Genomic DNA, 20132 nt, shown 5'->3' with positions numbered 1-20132 from the left:
TAGACAATCAAGTTGGTTTATTGACTCCCTAATAGCTGTCCTTATTACAGACCTTTATCAACACCGTTTCTGCCTGACTAAGTGCAGTCATTTAATCATTACATGTTTTTCACTTCACATTATGCAGTTCTTATCACGAGCACATGTATTCATATTGGACGATATCGCGTGATGGTTTCAGATATAAGACACTGGTCACTGATTAATATACAGTCATATTTGGCATTTTCCTGTCTACCATCACAAAAGTCAGTGATATCAATAAAAAGCAATCAAAAAGCAACACATGGTGTCGCTGTAGACCACAGATCGGAGAGAAGTCACTGATAATCCAAGACTCCTCCTCTGAATGAAATACAATCAACTGCATGTCCCGAGCGCATTGTCATGAGAAGCAGTCCAATGATCGTGAGACGGATGGCTGGGTTGTGTGGATCTCTAGCATAACGCATTTTTTTGTGGTTTTAATGGATAGGCCCTATGTGACTTTAATTCTGATATAATTTGTTTTATACAAGCAGCAATGGGTCGTCGAAGACAAAGGGAACGTGTTTGGATTCAGTGCGTCGCGTTGCTTTGTTTATTTGACTGGTCTGCAGCGCAGATCTCTTACTCCGTTTCAGAGGAGGTGGACAAAGGCACGTTTGTGGGGAATCTCGCTAAGGATTTAAACCTTAATGTCCAGGAACTGGAGTCGAGGGGTCTAAGGATTGTATCGGGACATAGTAAGAGGTATTTTGAGGCTAATTTGAAAACGGGAAATCTATATGTTAACGAGAGAATTGACAGAGAGGAGCTTTGTCCGAATACGGTAAAGTGCTCTTTAAACATAGAGGCCATATTGAGCCACCCTATGCTTCTCCACCGAATACAGGTGAATATTTTAGACATCAATGACAATGCGCCGGCCTTTGATGAAACATTGCACACATTTAATATATCTGAGTCATCATCAAAGGGCGAAAGATATTTGCTTCCGCTCGCAGTTGATGCAGATACAGGCAGTAACTCGGTAAACAGCTACAAGCTGAGCCCGAATGAACACTTCTCCCTGGATGTACAGAGCGGTGGAGAGCAGAGTGTGTCTGCTGAGTTAGTGCTGCAGAAAGCTTTAGACCGAGAGAAACAGCCCGTTATCCAGCTCACACTGACCGCTGTAGATGGAGGAAAACCTCCTAGATCCGGGACTTTACAGATCATTGTCAATGTGATTGATGCAAATGATAATTCTCCCACTTTTAGCAAACCGCTGTATAAGGTCCGAGTAAATGAAAATGCTCCGTTTGGAACTGTAGTAATAAAACTAATTGCCACAGATTTAGATGAAGGGTTTAACGGTAAGATTGAATATTCCTTTATCAAACGCGCAAACTTGAACCCGCCTGTTTTATTTGATATCAATTCAGAAACAGGTGAAATTATAGTCAGGGGGAATTTGGATTATGAGGGAAGTCCTGCATATGAAATTCGAGTGCAGGCGACAGACCAAGGCTCCTCCCCCCGTAGTGCACACTGTAAAGTGTTAGTTGAAGTTATTGATGTCAATGACAATGTCCCTGAAATATCAGTGACGTCCCTCATGAGCCCAGTCAAAGAGGATGATGAGATAGGGACAGTGGTTGCCTTGGTGACAGTAACTGATAAAGACGGAGGTAAGAACGGACTCACTAACTGTAATATTATTGGGTCTGTCCCATTCATATTGAAATCGAACTACAAAAACTATTATTCGTTAGTGGTCGACGGGCCTCTTGACAGAGAGAGCGCTTCTCAGTACAATGTCACCATCACAGCTACGGATGAAGGGACCCCGCCTCTCTCCAGCACCAGCGTTATTACAGTACACGTTTCTGATGTAAATGACAACGCTCCTCGCTTCTCAGAACCCGTGATTAATGTTTATGTGAAAGAGAACAGTCCGGTAGGAGACGTCATTTACATGATGTCTGCTTTTGACCCAGATTCAGATGAAAATGCAAAGATGACGTATTCGTTATTAGATAAAAGTGTTTCAATATCATCATCTGTAAATATAAACTCTGATACTGGAGATATAATCAGTCTGCAGTCGTTTAACTATGAGGAGATCAAAACTTTCCAGTTTAAAGTTCAGGCCACAGACTCTGGTGTTCCTCCACTCAGCAGCAACGTGACTGTGAACGTTTTTATCCTAGATGAGAATGACAACAGTCCTGGGATTCTCGCGCCCTATTCTGAGCACGGCTCCGTTAACACTGAGAACGTTCCCTATTCTGCTGAAGCGGGCTACTTTGTGGCCAAGATCAGGGCTGTAGACGCCGACTCTGGTTACAATGCGCTGCTTTCTTATCACATCTCCGAGCCCAAGGGAACCAACCTCTTCCGAATCGGAACCAGCACCGGGGAACTAAGGACTAAGAGGAGAATGAGTGACAATGACCTGAAAACTCACCCGTTGGTCGTGTTGGTTTCTGATAACGGAGAACCCTCACTGTCAGCGACTGTGTCTATTGATGTAGTGGTGGTTGAAAGTACAGGTGAAATCCAGACTCAATTCAGAAATGTGCCGAGAAAGGAGGAAAACTTCTCTGATTTAAACCTTTATTTGTTGATCGCCATTGCCTCGGTGTCAGTGATATTTTTACTGAGCCTCATCAGTTTAATAGCTGTAAAATGCCACAGGACAGAGGACAGCTTCAGAAGGTACAGCGCCCCAGTGATCACCACACACCCTGACGGAAGCTGGTCTTACTCTAAATCTACTCAGCAGTATGACGTGTGTTACAGCTCAGACACACTGAAGAGTGACGTAGTGGTTTTCCCCGCTCCGTATCCACCTGCAGATGCAGAACTGATCAGTATTAACGGAAATGACACGTTTAACAGGACTCAGACATTACCCAACAAAGAGGAGGTAAGATCTAATTACTCTTTTTCTGTTGATTTATATCAGAATTACTATACTGATCTCCTTACAGTCAAATAATATTGTTTTATAGGTTACTCTTACCTTGAAAAAAGCCATCCATCCACTCGAGAGTTGTTACATTGGTTTTGTTTTGCACTGTGGGTATGTCCTCTTTTCTTCGTTGAGCGAGTTTTGCTGTCCGTGGTCCTGAAAGCATGCTATACTTCAGAGCTGAGGATTCGTATAGGTTACTCTTACCTTGATCTTTAAGGTATGATTGGACTTCTGTGGCGCTGTACAATAGTGTTGCACTTCAGGAATGTGTAATCTGAATGTGAAATCTGTCAAATCAGATTACACATTATATGTAGGGTATTTTGATGAAATAGACAGTATTGTATACAATGTATGGGAAATATACAGTTACATCATGTTTCAGCTTAATCATACAGCTACACGATTACCATGGACGTTGTCAGCCTAAAGGTCCGTGCTGAATATTTATCCATTTCAAAGTGTATATTTCTTCTCTAAGGTAAAGTATTACCAAGTGCTTTCCATGGTGCTGCAACCGTTCGTACTATCTGCTAATTAAGGGCAGTGTTATTTTTTGGATGGTTTCTTGTCACTGGTGTAATGGAATAGATACAAAGTGATCATTTACGTTAGAGAAAAATGTTTCAGCAATCTTGACAATTTCACAATGCTAAACTCTTGAGCTTTGTACATCAATGTGTGTCTTTGTTATGGCTTCTGTCATTGTTATCAAAACATTACTATCTGAACATATATTTCATTCTGTTAGGTTGACTTTCCTTCACCTACTTTCCCTGTGTTTTGCCATGACTAGAACGCGTATCCTTTTAATACAATGGCATTTCGGGTAGTGAATGTCCAATGTTGGAGCTTGTCATAGTATTCTAAAAACAAGGGAAATAATAGGCCTACGGTCTTATTTTACATGAGTAATATAGACTAAGTACAACATTACACATGGTGTCGCTGTAGACCACAGAAATTAATGTAGTTGCTTATATTATATGACTCCTCCTCTCTGAACGAGAAAAAGACTAGCGTCATCAGTCCCGAGAGCTTTGTCAAAAGAAACACTCGATTGGTTGGTGAGACAGAAATGGCTGGGCTGTTCACGGTCTCTATAACGGATTTTTTAGTTTTCTAGCATATGCAACTATTTTCTGTTGGACTAATTCATTTTGTACAAGCAGCGATGGGTCGTCGAAGACAAAGGGAACGTGTTTGGATTCAGTGCGTCGCGTTGCTTTGTTTATTTGACTGGTCTGCAGCACAGATCTCTTACTCCGTTTCAGAGGAGGTGGACAAAGGCACTTTTGTGGGGAATCTCGCTAAGGATTTAAACCTTAATGTTCAGGAACTGGAGTCGAGGGGTCTAAGGATTGTATCAGGACATAATAAGAGATATTTCGAGGCAAATATGAAAACGGGGATTCTGTACGTTAACGAGAGGATAGACAGGGAGAAGCTTTGTCCGAATATGGTAAAATGCTCATTAAATGTAGAGGCCATATTGAGCCATCCTATGTTTCTCCACCGCGTCGAAGTGAATATTTTAGACATCAATGACAATGCACCATTTTTCCTCGAACAATATCATACATTTAACATTTCCGAGTCTTCATCACCTGGAGATAGATATCCTTTACCGATAGCGAACGACGCAGATACGGGTAGTAACTCGGTAAACAGCTACAAGCTGAGCCCGAATGAACACTTCTCCCTGGATGTACAGAGCGGTGGAGAGCAGAGTGTGTCTGCTGAGTTAGTGCTGCAGAAAGCTTTAGACCGAGAGAAACAGCCCGTTATCCAGCTCACACTGACCGCTATAGATGGAGGAAAACCTCCCAGATCCGGGACTTCACAGATCATTGTTAACGTGATAGATGTGAATGATAATACACCAACATTTGGTAAACAACTATATAAGGTCCGTGTTAATGAAAATGCTTCCTTTGGGACAAAAATATTAAAGTTGAATGCATCCGATTTAGACGAGGGTTTCAATGGTGAACTTGTTTACTCATTTAGCAAACGTGGTAGTGTTGACTCTGCCGATGTGTTTTCTATCGATGCACAAAGTGGTGAAATTACTCTAAAAGGGAAATTGGATCATGAAGAAAATGCTGCATATGAAATTAGAGTTCAGGCGACGGACCAAGGTTCCTCGCCTCGCAGTGGTTATTCTAAAGTGTTAGTAGAAGTTATTGATGTCAATGACAATGCTCCTGAAATCGCAGTAACATCACTTATGAGCCCAGTAAAAGAGGATGCTGAGATAGGGACCGTGGTCGCCTTGGTAACAGTAATTGATAAAGACGGAGGTAAGAACGGCCTCACTAACTGTAATATTATTGGGTCTGTTCCTTTTAAATTAAAGTCCAACTATAAAAACTATTATTCGTTAGTGGTCGACGGGCCTCTTGACAGAGAGAGCGCTTCACAGTACAATGTTACCGTCACAGCTACGGATGAAGGGGCCCCGCCTCTCTCCAGCACCAGCGTTATTACTGTACACGTTTCTGATGTAAATGACAACGCTCCTCTATTCTCAGAACCCGTGATTAATGTTTACGTGAAAGAGAACAGTCCGATAGGAGACGTCATTTATACGATGTCTGCTTTTGACCCAGATTCAGATGAAAATACAAAGATGACGTATTCGTTATTAGATAAAAGTGTTTCAATATCATCATCTGTAAATATAAACTCGGATACTGGAGATATAATCAGTCTGCAGTCTTTTAACTATGAGGAGATCAAAACTTTCCAGTTCAAAGTTCAGGCCACAGACTCTGGTGTTCCTCCACTCAGCAGCAACGTGACTGTGAATGTTTTTATCCTGGATGAGAATGACAACAGTCCTGGGATTCTCGCGCCCTATTCTGAACACGGCTCCGTTAACACTGAGAACGTTCCCTATTCTGCTGAAGCGGGCTACTTTGTGGCCAAGATCAGGGCTGTAGACGCCGACTCTGGCTACAATGCGCTGCTTTCTTATCACATCTCTGAGCCCAAGGGAACCAACCTCTTCCGAATCGGAACCAGCACCGGGGAACTAAGGACTAAGAGGAGAATGAGTGACAATGACCTGAAAACTCACCCGTTGGTAGTGTTGGTTTCTGATAACGGAAAACCCTCACTGTCAGCGACTGTGTCTATTGATGTAGTGGTGGTTGAAAGTACAGGTGAAATCCAGACTCAATTCAGAAATGTGCCGAGAAAGGAGGAGAACTTCTCTCATCTAAACCTGTATTTGTTGATCGCCATTGCCTCGGTGTCAGTGATATTTTTACTGAGCCTCATCAGTTTAATAGCTGTAAAATGCCACAGGACAGAGGACAGTTTCAGAAGGTACAGCGCCCCAATGATCACCACACACCCTGACGGAAGCTGGTCTTACTCTAAATCTACTCAGCAGTATGACGTGTGTTTCAGCTCAGACACACTGAAGAGTGACGTAGTGGTTTTCCCCGCTCCGTATCCACCTGCAGATGCAGAACTGATCAGTATTAATGGAAATGACACGTTTAACAGGACTCAGACATTACCCAACAAAGATGAGGTAAGGTCTACACCTAAACGGGCCTATTTTCTATAAAATTGTTCAGCATCTATATTCATCTATTGAACGCCTTGCATTCAAATAATATGCATTGCTCAGTTTCTCTTACTTTGAAATCAGACATCCGAAGGGTAGTCACATTGGATGTGTTTTATCTCTGCCTATTGCCTACTGCAGGGATCATCAACTAGATTCAGCCTCTGGATGATTTTGTTTCTTGATCAGACGATTGGGTCCGGTTCAAAATGAAGCAATAAGTCCTGAGGGGTGTGGTAGGTCAATATACCAAGGCTAAGGTTAGTTCTTATGCAAGACCCAACGCTAAGTGCCTGGATACAGCCCTTAGCCATAGTATATTGGCCATGTACCACAACCCCCCAAGGTGCCGTATTGCTTTTAGAAACTGGTTACCAATGTAATTAGAGCAGTAAATTTTTTTAAAAATGTCATACCCGTGGTAGTACACGGACTGATATACCACGGCCGTCAGCCAATCAGTATTCAGGGCTTGAACCAGCCATTTATGATTGCAAATAATTTGTAGATTTCATATTGACTGCAAGTAGCCCAAACAGATATAATGTTTGACTAAAACATAATAATTTCAAACCTTGCTTACATTTGTATGAGGTCACGTCTCTCTATTATGTGTGGGAATACTTGGGAACAGATTTCTTCAATTAAAATCACTTGCAGCTCATTTCCTGTCGTTAGTCTTTTGTGTCCAACAATGAAATTGTGAAGAAAAAAGAAAAGCTCAGAAAACTTGAGGGGACAACTAAAACCAACAGTTGGGGTACCCTGGCCTACAGGCTTGATAGAGCGAGTGTTGCTGACCATGGTTCTGAAAGCCAGCTAAACTTCAAATCTGAAGATTCGCGCCTGGTGTTTAATGCGCTATAACGCACGAATGGACTTCTATGACGCTGTACAATAGTGTTGTGCTTCAGGAATGTTTTAATATGTCACATCCCAGGAAAGTTGTATGTAGACTATTTAGAGAAAATAGCCAGGAAGGTTTACAACGAATGGATAAATATACAGTTGCATCATGTTGTAGCTTGATCTTATAGACTAAACAATTGCCATTGACATTGTAAGCTTAAAGGTCCGTGCTGTATATTTATCAATTTCAACCGTGTCTACTTGTTTCCAAAGCTGTAATCTTACTTAGTGCTGTCCATGGTGCTGCAACCGTTCTTGCTCATTGCTGATGAGAGGCATTGTTCTTTATAGATGAATACCTGTCACTGGTGTAATGCAATAGATGCAAAGTGGAATTTACGTTAGAGAAAAGTATTTCAGTAATCTTGACAGTATCACACTATTAACCCTTTGAGCTTTGCATGTCAATGTCCATTTTGCGTTTTCACTCGTCCTTGATTGTAAGGGCTTCTTCTGTCATTGTTATCAGAACATGACAATCTGAATATTTATTTCATTAGATTAGGTTGACATTTCTTCACCTACATTCCCTGTGTTTCGCATTGAATAGAACGTTTTCCCGTTTAACACACAGGCATTTTGGGTAGTGAATATCCAACACGATGTGGTCTACTGGAGTTTGTCTCAGTATTCTAACAAGTGAAATAGTACACATTCTTATTTTACATGAGTATGATAGACTAAGTACAACATTACACATGGTGTCGCTGTAGACCACAGAAATGAATGCAGCCGCTTATATTCTGTGACTCCTCCTCTCTGAATGAGAAAAAGACTAGCGTCATCAGTCCCGAGATCTTTGTCAAAAAACACTCGATTGGTGGTGATACGGAAATGGCTGGGCTGTTCACGGTCCCTATAAAGGATTTTTTAGGGTTCAATGATATGTGACTATTTACTATTGGATTTATTCATCTTGTACAAGCAGCGATGGGTCGTCGAAGACAAAGAGAACGTGTTTGGATTCAGTGCGTCGTGTTGCTTAGTTTATTTGACTGGTCTGCAGCGCAGATCTCTTACTCCGTTTCAGAGGAGGTGGACAAAGGCACGTTTGTGGGGAATCTCGCTAAGGATTTAAATCTTAATGTTCAGGAACTGGAGTCGAGGGGTCTAAGGATTGTATCAGGACATAGTAAGAGGTATTTTGAGGCAAATTTGAAAACAGGGATTCTGTATGTAAACGAGAGGATAGACAGAGAGGAGCTTTGTCCGAATACGGTGAAGTGCTCTTTAAACATACAAGCCGTACTGAGCCACCCTATGCTTCTCCACCGTATTGATGTGACTATTTTAGACATCAATGACAATGCACCATCATTCCTCGAGAAATTGCATATACTCAACATAGCCGAGTCTTCCTTTCCCGGTGAGCGATATCCACTACCGATAGCGAATGACGCAGATACGGGCAGTAACTCGGTAAACAGCTACAAGCTGAGCCCGAATGAACACTTCTCCCTGGATGTACAGAGCGGTGGAGAGCAGAGTGTGTCTGCTGAGTTAGTGCTGCAGAAAGCCTTAGACCGAGAGAAACAGCCCGTTATCCAGCTCACACTGACCGCCATAGATGGAGGAAAACCCCCTAGATCAGGGACGTTACTTATAATTATCAATGTGCAAGACGTTAACGATAATATTCCAGTTTTTAACAAACAGCTGTACAAATTTCGTGTTACTGAGAACGTGCGATTTGGTACTATTATTGCAGCACTCAATGCCTCAGATTTAGATGAGGGAATTAACAGTGAAATAGAATATTCTCTTATTGGTCGCGGGAGTTTAAACCTCCCCGATGTTTTTACTGTTAACTCTGAAACTGGAGAAGTTACCGTGAAGGGGAATATAGATTACGAGATTAACTCCGTTTTTGAGATTCGTTTTCAAGCTAAAGACAAAGGCACTCCGCCTCGTAGCACCCACTGTAAAGTATTAGTTGAGGTTATTGATGTCAATGACAATTCTCCAGAAATCTCAGTAACGTCACTCATGAGTCCAGTGAAAGAGGATGCTGAGACAGGGACAGTGGTCGCCTTAGTGACAGTGACAGATAAAGATAGTAGTAAAAATGGCATCACCAACTGTAAACTTACTGGGTCTGTTCCTTTTAAACTGAAGTCGAACTATAAAAACGATTATTCTTTAGTGGTTGACGGGCCTCTTGACAGAGAAAGCGCTTTTCAGTACAATGTCACTATCACGGCTACGGATGAAGGGACCCCGCCTCTCTCCAGCACCAGCGTTATTACTGTACACGTTTCTGATGTGAATGACAACGCTCCTCGTTTCTCAGAACCCGTGGCTAATGTTTATGTGAAAGAGAACAGTCCGGTAGGCGACTTAATTTATACAATTTATGCATTTGATACAGATTCAGAGGAAAACTCAAAGATTGGGTATGCATTATTAGATAAAAGTAATTCAATATCATCATCCGTAAATATAAACTCGGATACTGGAGATATAATCAGTCTGCAGTCTTTTAACTATGAGGTGATCAAAACTTTCCAGTTTAAAGTTCAGGCCACAGACTCTGGTGTTCCTCCACTCAGCAGCAACGTGACTGTGAATGTTTTTATCCTGGATGAGAATGACAACAGTCCTCGGATTCTCGCGCCCTATTCTGAGCACGGCTCCGTTAACACTGAGAACGTCCCCTATTCTGCTGAAGCGGGCTACTTTGTGGCCAAGATCAGGGCTGTAGACGCCGACTCTGGCTACAATGCGCTGCTTTCTTATCACATCTCTGAGCCCAAGGGAACCAACCTCTTCCGAATCGGAACCAGCACCGGGGAACTAAGGACTAAGAGGAGAATGAGTGACAATGACCTGAAAACTCACCCGTTGGTCGTGTTGGTTTCTGATAACGGAGAACCCTCACTGTCAGCGACTGTGTCTATTGATGTAGTGGTGGTTGAAAGTACAGGTGAAATCCAGACACAATTCAGAAATGTGCCGAGAAAGGAGGAGAACTTCTCTGATCTAAACCTGTATTTGTTGATCGCCATTGCCTCGGTGTCAGTGATATTTTTACTGAGCCTCATCAGTTTAATAACTGTAAAATGCCACAGGACAGAGGACAGTTTCAGAAGGTACAGCGCCCCAATGATCACCACACACCCTGATGGAAGCTGGTCTTACTCTAAATCTACTCAGCAGTATGACGTGTGTTTCAGCTCAGACACACTGAAGAGTGACGTAGTGGTTTTCCCCGCTCCGTATCCACCTGCAGATGCAGAACTGATCAGTATTAATGGAAATGACACGTTTAACAGAACACAAACATTACCCAACAATGAGAAGGTAAGATCTATACATAACTGGGCCGATTTTGCTTTTGAATGATCAATGTATTACTCTTTCGAACTTCCAGTCAAATAATACTGTTTTCTAAGTTCATCTTACTTTAAAAAAGTCCCTCTACTCGAGAGTTGTCAGGTTGCCTTTGTTTTGCACTGTGCGCATGGCCTCCTTGTCTAACTGAACGAGTGTTGCTGTCCATGGTTCGAAAGCGGGCTAAACTTCAGAGCTGAAAGATTCGCGCCAAGCGTTCAATGCTCTTTGACCCTCACACCTCAACTCTGAAACTCGAAGCATGTTCCACTGTATTTTTTCATTGTTTCATTGTTCCCCTCTAATCAGACTGTTTTAGACCTGGGTTCACCAGATGTGTGCAATTTATTATCAGGTAGAACAGAAACCCAGCATGCTCCGAACACCGGGTAAGTGTTGAATACCCCTGCTTTATGACATATGAATGGCTTTCTGTGACGCTGTGGTAGGGAATGGTAGTAAGTATAGTGTTGTGATAAAATAGGCAGAACCTTCTACGACGTGTAGGAAATACACATCCATCATGTTACAGATGAATAATATAGGCTACTCAATTACCCGTAACATTGTCAGTTTAAATGGTGCATACTTTATCTTCATCCATTTCAACAGTAAATATTTGTTTCCAAAGTTCTACGTTGAGGAAGTGAGGAAATCTTACCTTGTGCTGTCCATGGTGCTGAACCCATTATTGCTCTCTGCTGGCGGTGAGGGTGGGCAGGCAGTGTTCTTTTTAGATGAATACTTGTCACTGGTGTAATGAAAAAGATCCAACGTGGACGTTACCTTTTGATAATTGTGTATTTGCCGTCTTGACTGTATCACACTGTTAACTCCTTGAGCTTTGTACAACAGTGTGTGTCTTTGTTATGGCTTTTGTCATTGTTTTCAAAACATGACTATCTGAAAATCTATTTAGTTATGTTAGGTTGACATCTCTTCAGCTACTTTCCCTGTGTTTTGCATTGAATAGAATGGCTGTTCTTTCCAATGCACAGGCATTCCCCAACACGATGTGGTCTCCTGCAGTTTCTCAGAAATTCTAACAAGTCAAATAATCAGCCTGGTTACTAGAAACCCACATCGATAATATACACCCGTATTTTACGTTAGTCCTATAGACTATGTACAACATTCGCACATGGTGTCGCTATAGACCACGGAAATGAATGTAGTCGCCGATATTCTATGACTCCTCCTCTCTAAATGAGATAGAGACGAGTGTCACCAGTCCAGACCGCTTTGTGAAGGGAAACACTCGAATAGTGGTGAGACGGAGAGGGCTGGGCAGGAGGCTAGTACAGGATTTATTTTACAGATTTTGTAGGCTTGATGGATATTTGAATATATTCTACTTGAATAATTCGTTTCTTTATACAAGCAGCGATGGTTCGTCGAAGACAAAGAGAACGTGTTTGGATTCAGTGCGTCGCGTTGCTTAGTTTATTTAACTGGTCTGCAGCACAGATCTCTTACTCCGTTTCAGAGGAGGTGGACAAAGGCACGTTTGTGGGGAATCTCGCTAAGGATTTGAACCTTAATGTTCAGGAACTGGAGTCGAGGGGTTTAAGGATTGTATCAGGACATAGTAAGAGGTATTTTGAGGCGAATTTGAAAACGGGGATTCTGTACGTTAACGAGAGGATAGACCGAGAGGAGCTTTGTCCGATTACGGTAAAGTGCTCTTTAAACATACAGGCCATATTGAGGGATCCTATACAGCTCCACCGAATACAGGTGCATATTTTAGATACAAATGACAATTCACCGATCTTCCTTGAACAATATCACACGTTTAACATTTCGGAATTATCTTCACCTGGAGATAGATATCCTTTACCGATAGGTAACGACGCAGATACGGGAAGCAACTCGGTAAATAGCTACAAGCTGAGCCCGAATGAACACTTCTCCCTGGATGTACAGAGCGGTGGAGAGCAGAGTGTTTCTGCTGAGTTAGTGCTGCAGAAAGCTTTAGATCGAGAGAAACAGCCCTTTATCCAGCTCACACTGACCGCTGTAGATGGAGGAAAACCTCCTAGATCCGGGACTTCACAGATCATTGTCAACGTAATAGATGTCAATGATAACACGCCAACATTTGCTAAACCCCTTTACAAGGTCCGTGTTAATGAAAACGTATCTTTAGGGACAAAAATATTAAAGCTGGAAGCTACAGATTTAGACCAGGGTGTGAATAGTGAACTTGTTTATTCATTTAGCAAACGTGGTAGTGTTTACTCGGCCGATGTGTTTTCTATAGATCAACAAAGTGGCGAAATTACTGTAAAATCTAAATTGGATCATGAACAAAACGCAGCATATGAGCTACGTGTGCAAGCTACGGACCAGGGTCATTCACCTCGTAGTGGTTATTCTAAGGTGTTAGTTGAAGTTATTGATGTCAATGACAATGTTCCTGCGGTGTCCGTGACGTCACTCATGAGCCCTATCAAGGAGGATGCTGAGATAGGGACAGTGGTCGCCTTGGTGACAGTAACTGATATAGACGGAGGTAAAAACGGACTTACAAACTGTAAGATTGTTGGGTCTGTTCCGTTTAAACTAAAGTCAAACTACAAAAACGATTATTCCTTAGTGGTCGACGGGCCTCTTGACAGAGAAAGCGCTTCTCAGTACAATGTCACCATCACAGCTACGGATGAAGGGACCCCGCCTCTCTCCAGCACCAGCGTTATTACTGTACACGTTTCTGATGTGAATGACAACGCTCCTCGCTTCTCAGAACCCGTGATTAATGTTTATGTGAAAGAGAACAGTCCGGTAGGAGACGTAATTTGTACGATGTCTGTTTTTGACCCAGATTCAGATGAAAATGCAAAGATGACGTATTCATTATTAGAAACACGAGTTCCAATATCATCATCCGTAAATATTAACTCTGATACTGGAGATATAATCAGTCTGCAGTCTTTTAACTATGAGGAGATCAAAACTTTCCAGTTTAAAGTTCAGGCCACAGACTCTGGTGTTCCTCCACTCAGCAGCAACGTGACTGTGAACGTTTTTATCTTGGATGAGAATGACAACAATCCTGGGATTCTCGCGCCCTATTCTGAACACGGCTCCGTTAACACTGAGAACGTTCCCTATTCTGCTGAAGCGGGCTACTTTGTGGCCAAGATCAGGGCTGTAGACGCCGACTCTGGCTACAATGCGCTGCTTTCTTATCACATCTCTGAGCCCAAGGGAACCAACCTCTTCCGAATCGGAACCAGCACCGGGGAACTAAGGACTAAGAGGAGAATGAGTGACAATGACCTGAAAACTCACCCGTTGGTCGTGTTGGTTTCTGATAACGGAGAACCCTCACTGTCAGCGACTGTGTCTATTGATGTAGTGGTGATTGAAAGTACAGGTGAAATCCAGACTCAATTCAGAAATGTGCCAAGAAAGGAGGAGAACTTCTCTGATTTAAACCTGTATTTGTTGATCGCCATTGCCTCGGTGTCAGTGATATTTTTACTGAGCCTCATCAGTTTAATAGCTGTAAAATGCCTCAGGACAGACGACAGTTTCAGAAGGTACAGCGCCCCAATGATCACCACACACCCTGATGGAAGCTGGTCTTACTCTAAATCTACTCAGCAGTATGACGTGTGTTACAGCTCAGACACACTGAAGAGTGACGTGGTGGTTTTCCCTGCTCCGTATCCACCTGCAGATGCAGAACTGATCAGTATTAACGGAAATGACACGTTTAACAGGACACAGACATTACCCAACAAAGAGGAGGTAAGATAAGATCTATAGTTTCACTTAACCCAAAAATCCATCCTTTAATTAGCCTTTTTTGTTGCTTTGTTGTTTTTCTCAATGTCTTTGGATGAACTTTAACTTTTCTTCTCTTTCTCATTTGCATGTTCAATTAAATAATAGCTGGTTCAAGTTGGAAAAATGCCGTACACTTTTGCTCGCTGTCAAGATAAACATATAGGCGCTGCCCATGGTTCTGAAATCTGTCACCGTCTTGGCTACCTGTTTTTGCCTGTTGTTTCACGTAATGCACTGGATACGCTTTTTTTTGCCCTGACTATGTTTTGTTGCGTTTCATATGAAACATCACATACAGTGCCTTGCGAAAGTATTCGGCCCCCTTGAACTTTGCGACTTTTTGCCACATTTCAGGCTTCAAACATAAAGATATAAAACTGTATTTTTTGTGAAGAATCAACAACAAGTAGGACACAATCATGAAGTGGAACGACATTTATTGGATATTTCAAACTTTTTTAACAAATCAAAAACTGAAAAATTGGGCGTGCAAAATTATTCAGCCCCCTTAAGTTAATACTTTGTAGCGCCACCTTTTGCTGTGATTACAGCTGTAAGTCGCTTGGGGTATGTCTCTATCAGTTTTGCACATCGAGAGACTGACATTTTTTCCCATTCCTCCTTGCAAAACAGCTCGAGCTCAGTGAGGTTGGATGGAGAGCATTTGTGAACAACAGTTTTCAGTTCTTTCCACAGATTCTCGATTGGATTCAGGTCTGGACTTTGACTTGGCCATTCTAACACCTGGATATGTTTATTTTTGAACCATTCCATTGTAGATTTTGCTTTATGTTTTGGATCATTGTCTTGTTGGAAGACACATCTCCGTCCCAGTCTCAGGTCTTTTGCAGACTCCATCAGGTTTTCTTCCAGAATGGTCCTGTATTTGGCTCCATCCATCTTCCCATCAATTTTAACCATCTTCCCTGTCCCTGCTGAAGAAAAGCAGGCCCAAACCATGATGCTGCCACCACCATGTTTGACAGTGGGGATGATGTGTTCAGCTGTGTTGCTTTTACGCCAAACATAACGTTTTGCATTGTTGCCAAAAAGTTCAATTTTGGTTTCATCTGACCAGAGCACCTTCTTCCACATGTTTGGTGTGTCTCCCAGGTGGCTTGTGGCAAACTTTAAACGACACTTTTTATGTATATCTTTAAGAAATGGCTTTCTTCTTGCCACTCTTCCATAAAGGCCAGATTTGTGCAATATACGACTGATTGTTGTCCTATGGACAGAGTCTCCCACCTCAGCTGTAGATCTCTGCAGTTCATCCAGAGTGATCATGGGCCTCTTGGCTGCATCTCTGATCAGTCTTCTCCTTGTATGAGCTGAAAGTTTAGAGGGACGGCCAGGTCTTGGTAGATTTGCAGTGGTCTGATACTCCTTCCATTTCAATATTATCGCTTGCACAGTGCTCCTTGGGATGTTTAAAGCTTGGGAAATCTTTTTGTATCCAAATATGTCTTTAAACTTCTTCACAACAGTATCTCGGACCTGCCTGGTGTGTTCCTTGTTCTTCATGATGCTCTCTGTGCTTTTAACGGACCTCTGAGACTATCACAGTGCAGGTGCATTTATACGGAGACTTGATTACACACAGGTGGATTGTATTTATCATCATTAGTCATTTAGGTCAACATTGGATCATTCAGAGATCCTCACTGAACTTCTGGAGAGAGTTTTCTGCACTGAAAGTAAAGGGGCTGAATAATTTTGCACGCCCAATTTTTCAGTTTTTGATTTGTTAAAAAAGTTTGAAATATCCAATAAATGTCATTCCACTTCATGATTGTGTCCCACTTGTTGTTGATTCTTCACAAAAAAATACAGTTTTATATCTTTATGTTTGAAGCCTGAAATGTGGCAAAAGGTCGCAAAGTTCAAGGGGGCCGAAGACTTTCGCAAGGCACTGTACATGCTGCTCAGAAGTGATGGTCGTCATGCTTCTATTTACTATTTTTCTATTGAATTATATCTGTATTTCTCCTTTGAACTCCTAGCAGTAAAATCATATTATTTTATAATTTACTCTTTCCTTGAAAACAGCCCCCCACTCGAGAGTTGTTACATTGGATTTGTTTTGACCAGTGCGTTTGGCCTCCTGGCTTGATTGAGCTAATGTTGCTGTCCATGGTTCTGAAAAGGCTCTACACTTCAGTGCTTAATCTTCGCGCCAAGCGTTCAAGGTGTAAATTACTTCCTGCTACACTGTACAATAGTGTTGCGCTTCACGAATGTGTTGATGTGTCAAATCCCAACAAAGTTGTACATATATTAGGTATTGTGAGTAAATAGGCACGAAAGGTTACAACGCATGGGAAATATACATATACGTCGTGTTTCAGATTGATGATAGACTGCACAATTGCCATTGACATTATAAGCGCCTATAGATGCATACTGTAACTTTATCCATTTCAACCCTGTCAAAAGGTTTGTTCAGCATGCGTGAACGCTTATCAAGTGCTGTCTATGTTGCTGAAACCGTTCTCGCTCTCTGCTGATGAACGTTAATTTTAGATTGATAGGCCAGCACGTTGCTGTGTGTGATCAATGTCTCCTGTTTGTTTTATTCATTGATTCTTATAGATTCTGCTATTGTTATCCGAAGATGGCACTAGATGACACGTTTTTCATTACATGAGGTTGATTTACTTTTCTTATGTTTTCCATTTTTTTTTCATTTAACAGAACAGTTTGACTTTTACATACATAGGCCTTTCTGTGAGTGAATGATCAACACGAGGTTGTCTACTTCAGGTTATCTCAGTATTGTAAAAAAAAAAAAAAAAAACTGTAAAAATATACATTGTAATGTAAAGAATAAAATATGTATAAAAGTAACACACGGTGTCACTATGGACCATAAATGGGAGAGATGTTATCGAGATACTTGTAACTCCTCCTCCCTGAATGAAAAAGAGTCGAGCGCCACCAGTCTCGAGCGAATTGTGAAGCGATGAACTCGAATGGTAGTGAGACGGAGAGGGCTGGGCTGTACAGGATCTCTGACATATAACGGAATATTCGAGAGTTTTAATGGGTACTTGACCATTACTTGGATTCAGTTATTTTGCGCAAGCAGCGATGGGTTGTCGAAGACAAAGAGAACGCGTTTGGATTCAGTGCGTCGTGTTGCTTTGTTTATTTGACTGGTCTGCAGCACAGATCTCTTACTCCGTTTCAGAGGAGGTGGACAAAGGCACGTTTGTGGGGAATCTCGCTAAGGATTTAAATCTTAATGTTCAGGAACTGGAGTCGAGGGGTCTAAGGATTGCATTCGGTCAGAGTAAGAGATTTGTCGAGGCTAATTTGAAAACAGGAATTCTGTACGTTAACGAGAGGATAGACAGAGAGGAGCTTTGTCCGAATACGGCAAAGTGCTCCTTAAATATAGAAGCCATATTGAGCCATCCTATGCTTATTCACCGTATTGAAATACACATATTAGACATCAATGATAATGCACCTACATTTCTAGAAAGCTTTCATATAGTTAACATATCAGAGTCTTCCTCCTCTGGAGAGAGATATCCTTTACCGATTGCCAATGACGCAGATACGGGCAGTAACTCGGTAAACGGCTACAAGCTGAACCCGAATGAACACTTCTCCCTGGATGTACAGAGCGGTGGAGAGCAGAGTGTGTCTGCTGAGTTAGTTCTGCAGAAAGCTTTAGACCGAGAGAAACAGCCCGTTATCCAACTCACACTGACCGCTGTAGATGGAGGAAAACCTCCAAGATCCGGGACTTCACAGATCATTGTTAACTTAATTGATGTCAATGATAACTCGCCAACATTTACTAAACCACTTTACAAGGTCCGTGTTCATGAAAATGTATCTTTGGGGACAACAATATTGAAGCTAGAGGCTACGGATTTAGATGAAGGTACACATGCTGACATTGCATATAGCTTCATGAAACGTGGAAATGTAAATTCTGCAGATGATTTTTCAATAGATTCACAAAGTGGTGAAATTACTGTTAAACGGAAATTGGATCATGAAGAAAATGCTGCATATGAAATTCGAGTTCAGGCGAGGGACCAAGGCTCCTCGCCTCGCAGTGGTTATTCTAAAGTGTTAGTAGAAGTTATTGATGTCAATGACAATGCTCCTGAAATCGCAGTAACATCACTTATGAGCCCAGTAAAGGAAGATGCTGAGATAGGGACCGTGGTCGCCTTGGTAACAGTAACTGATAAAGACGGAGGTAATAACGGACTTACACATTTTATAGTTGCGGGGTCTGTCCCCTTTAAACTAAAGTCAAACTATAAAAACTATTATACATTAGTGGTTGATGGGCCTCTGGACAGAGAGATTGCTTCTCAGTATAATGTCACTATCACAGCTACGGATGAAGGGACCCCGCCTCTCTCCAGCACCAGCGATATTACAATACATGTTTCTGATGTGAATGACAACGCGCCTCTCTTCTCAGAACCCGTGATTAATGTTTATGTGAAAGAGAACAGTCCGGTAGGAGACGTCATTTTTACGATTTCAGCTATTGATCGAGATTCCGAAAAAAACTCAAAGATTACATATACATTATTAGATAAAAGGGTTCCAATATCATCTGTAAATATAAACTCTGATACTGGAGATATAATCAGTCTGCAGTCTTTTAACTATGAGGAGATCAAAACTTTCCAGTTTAAAGTTCAGGCCACAGATTCTGGTGTTCCTCCACTCAGCAGCAACGTGACTGTAAACGTTTTTATCCTGGATGAGAATGACAACAGTCCTGGGATTCTCGCGCCCTATTCTGAGCACGGCTCCGTTAATACTCAGAACGTTCCCTATTCTGCTGAAGCGGGCTACTTTGTGGCCAAGATCAGGGCTGTAGACGCCGACTCTGGCTACAATGCGCTGCTTTCTTATCACATCTCTGAGCCCAAGGGAACCAACCTCTTCCGAATCGGAACCAGCACCGGGGAACTGAGGACTAAGAGGAGAATGAGTGACAATGACCTGAAAACTCACCCGTTGGTCGTGTTGGTTTCTGATAACGGAGAACCCTCACTGTCAGCGACTGTGTCTATTGATGTAGTGGTGGTTGAAAGTACAGGTGAAATCCAGACTCAATTCAGAAATGTGCCGAGAAAGGAGGATAACTTCTCTGATTTAAACCTGTATTTGTTGATCGCCATTGCCTCGGTGTCAGTGATATTTTTACTGAGCCTCATCAGTTTAATAGTTGTAAAATGCCACAGGACAGAGGACAGTTTCAGAAGGTACAGCGCCCCAGTGATCACCACACACCCTGACGGAAGCTGGTCTTACTCTAAATCTACTCAGCAGTATGACGTGTGTTTCAGCTCAGACACACTGAAGAGTGACGTAGTGGTTTTCCCTGCTCCGTATCCACCTGCAGATGCAGAACTGATCAGTATTAATGGAAATGACACTTTTAACAGGACTCAGACATTACCCAACAATGAGAAGGTAAGAAGTACAGTTCAGTGAACGAAATGTGTGCCGTAATGATTGCATTATATGTCTTCTAAAGGTCCTTATGACATTGTCATTTTCTTTTTTTTCACTCATTTAATTGATCATTGAAAT

At 42.0% G+C, this 20132-nt stretch overlaps 1 protein-coding gene across 11 annotated transcripts in view; it reads left to right on the top strand.

The window, feature by feature from the left end:
• Positions 1-20132, top strand: part of LOC110504859 (protocadherin alpha-C2) — a 187298-nt gene that overhangs the window by 98693 nt on the left and 68473 nt on the right. Inside the window, exon 1 of one of the 11 annotated variants that reach the window (XM_036969648.1) lies at positions 383-2893. The exons of 6 other annotated variants lie outside the window; for them this stretch is intronic. In XM_036969648.1, the coding sequence (XP_036825543.1) occupies positions 524-2893 (2370 nt within the window). In that variant the 5' untranslated portion in view covers positions 383-523. Of the gene's footprint in view, positions 1-382; positions 2894-3999; positions 6486-8201; positions 10731-12001; positions 14517-17368; positions 20013-20132 lie in introns of those variants that run through there. 4 more of the 11 variants (XM_036969645.1, XM_036969649.1, XM_036969650.1 and 1 more) reach the window with 4 other exon arrangements.

Source organism: Oncorhynchus mykiss, chromosome 31 (genome assembly GCF_013265735.2).
Source record: "Oncorhynchus mykiss isolate Arlee chromosome 31, USDA_OmykA_1.1, whole genome shotgun sequence".
Taxonomy (NCBI): domain Eukaryota; kingdom Metazoa; phylum Chordata; class Actinopteri; order Salmoniformes; family Salmonidae; genus Oncorhynchus; species Oncorhynchus mykiss.
The sequence above is the reverse complement of the archived record's forward strand: the minus strand, read 5'-3'. Positions and strand labels throughout refer to the sequence as shown.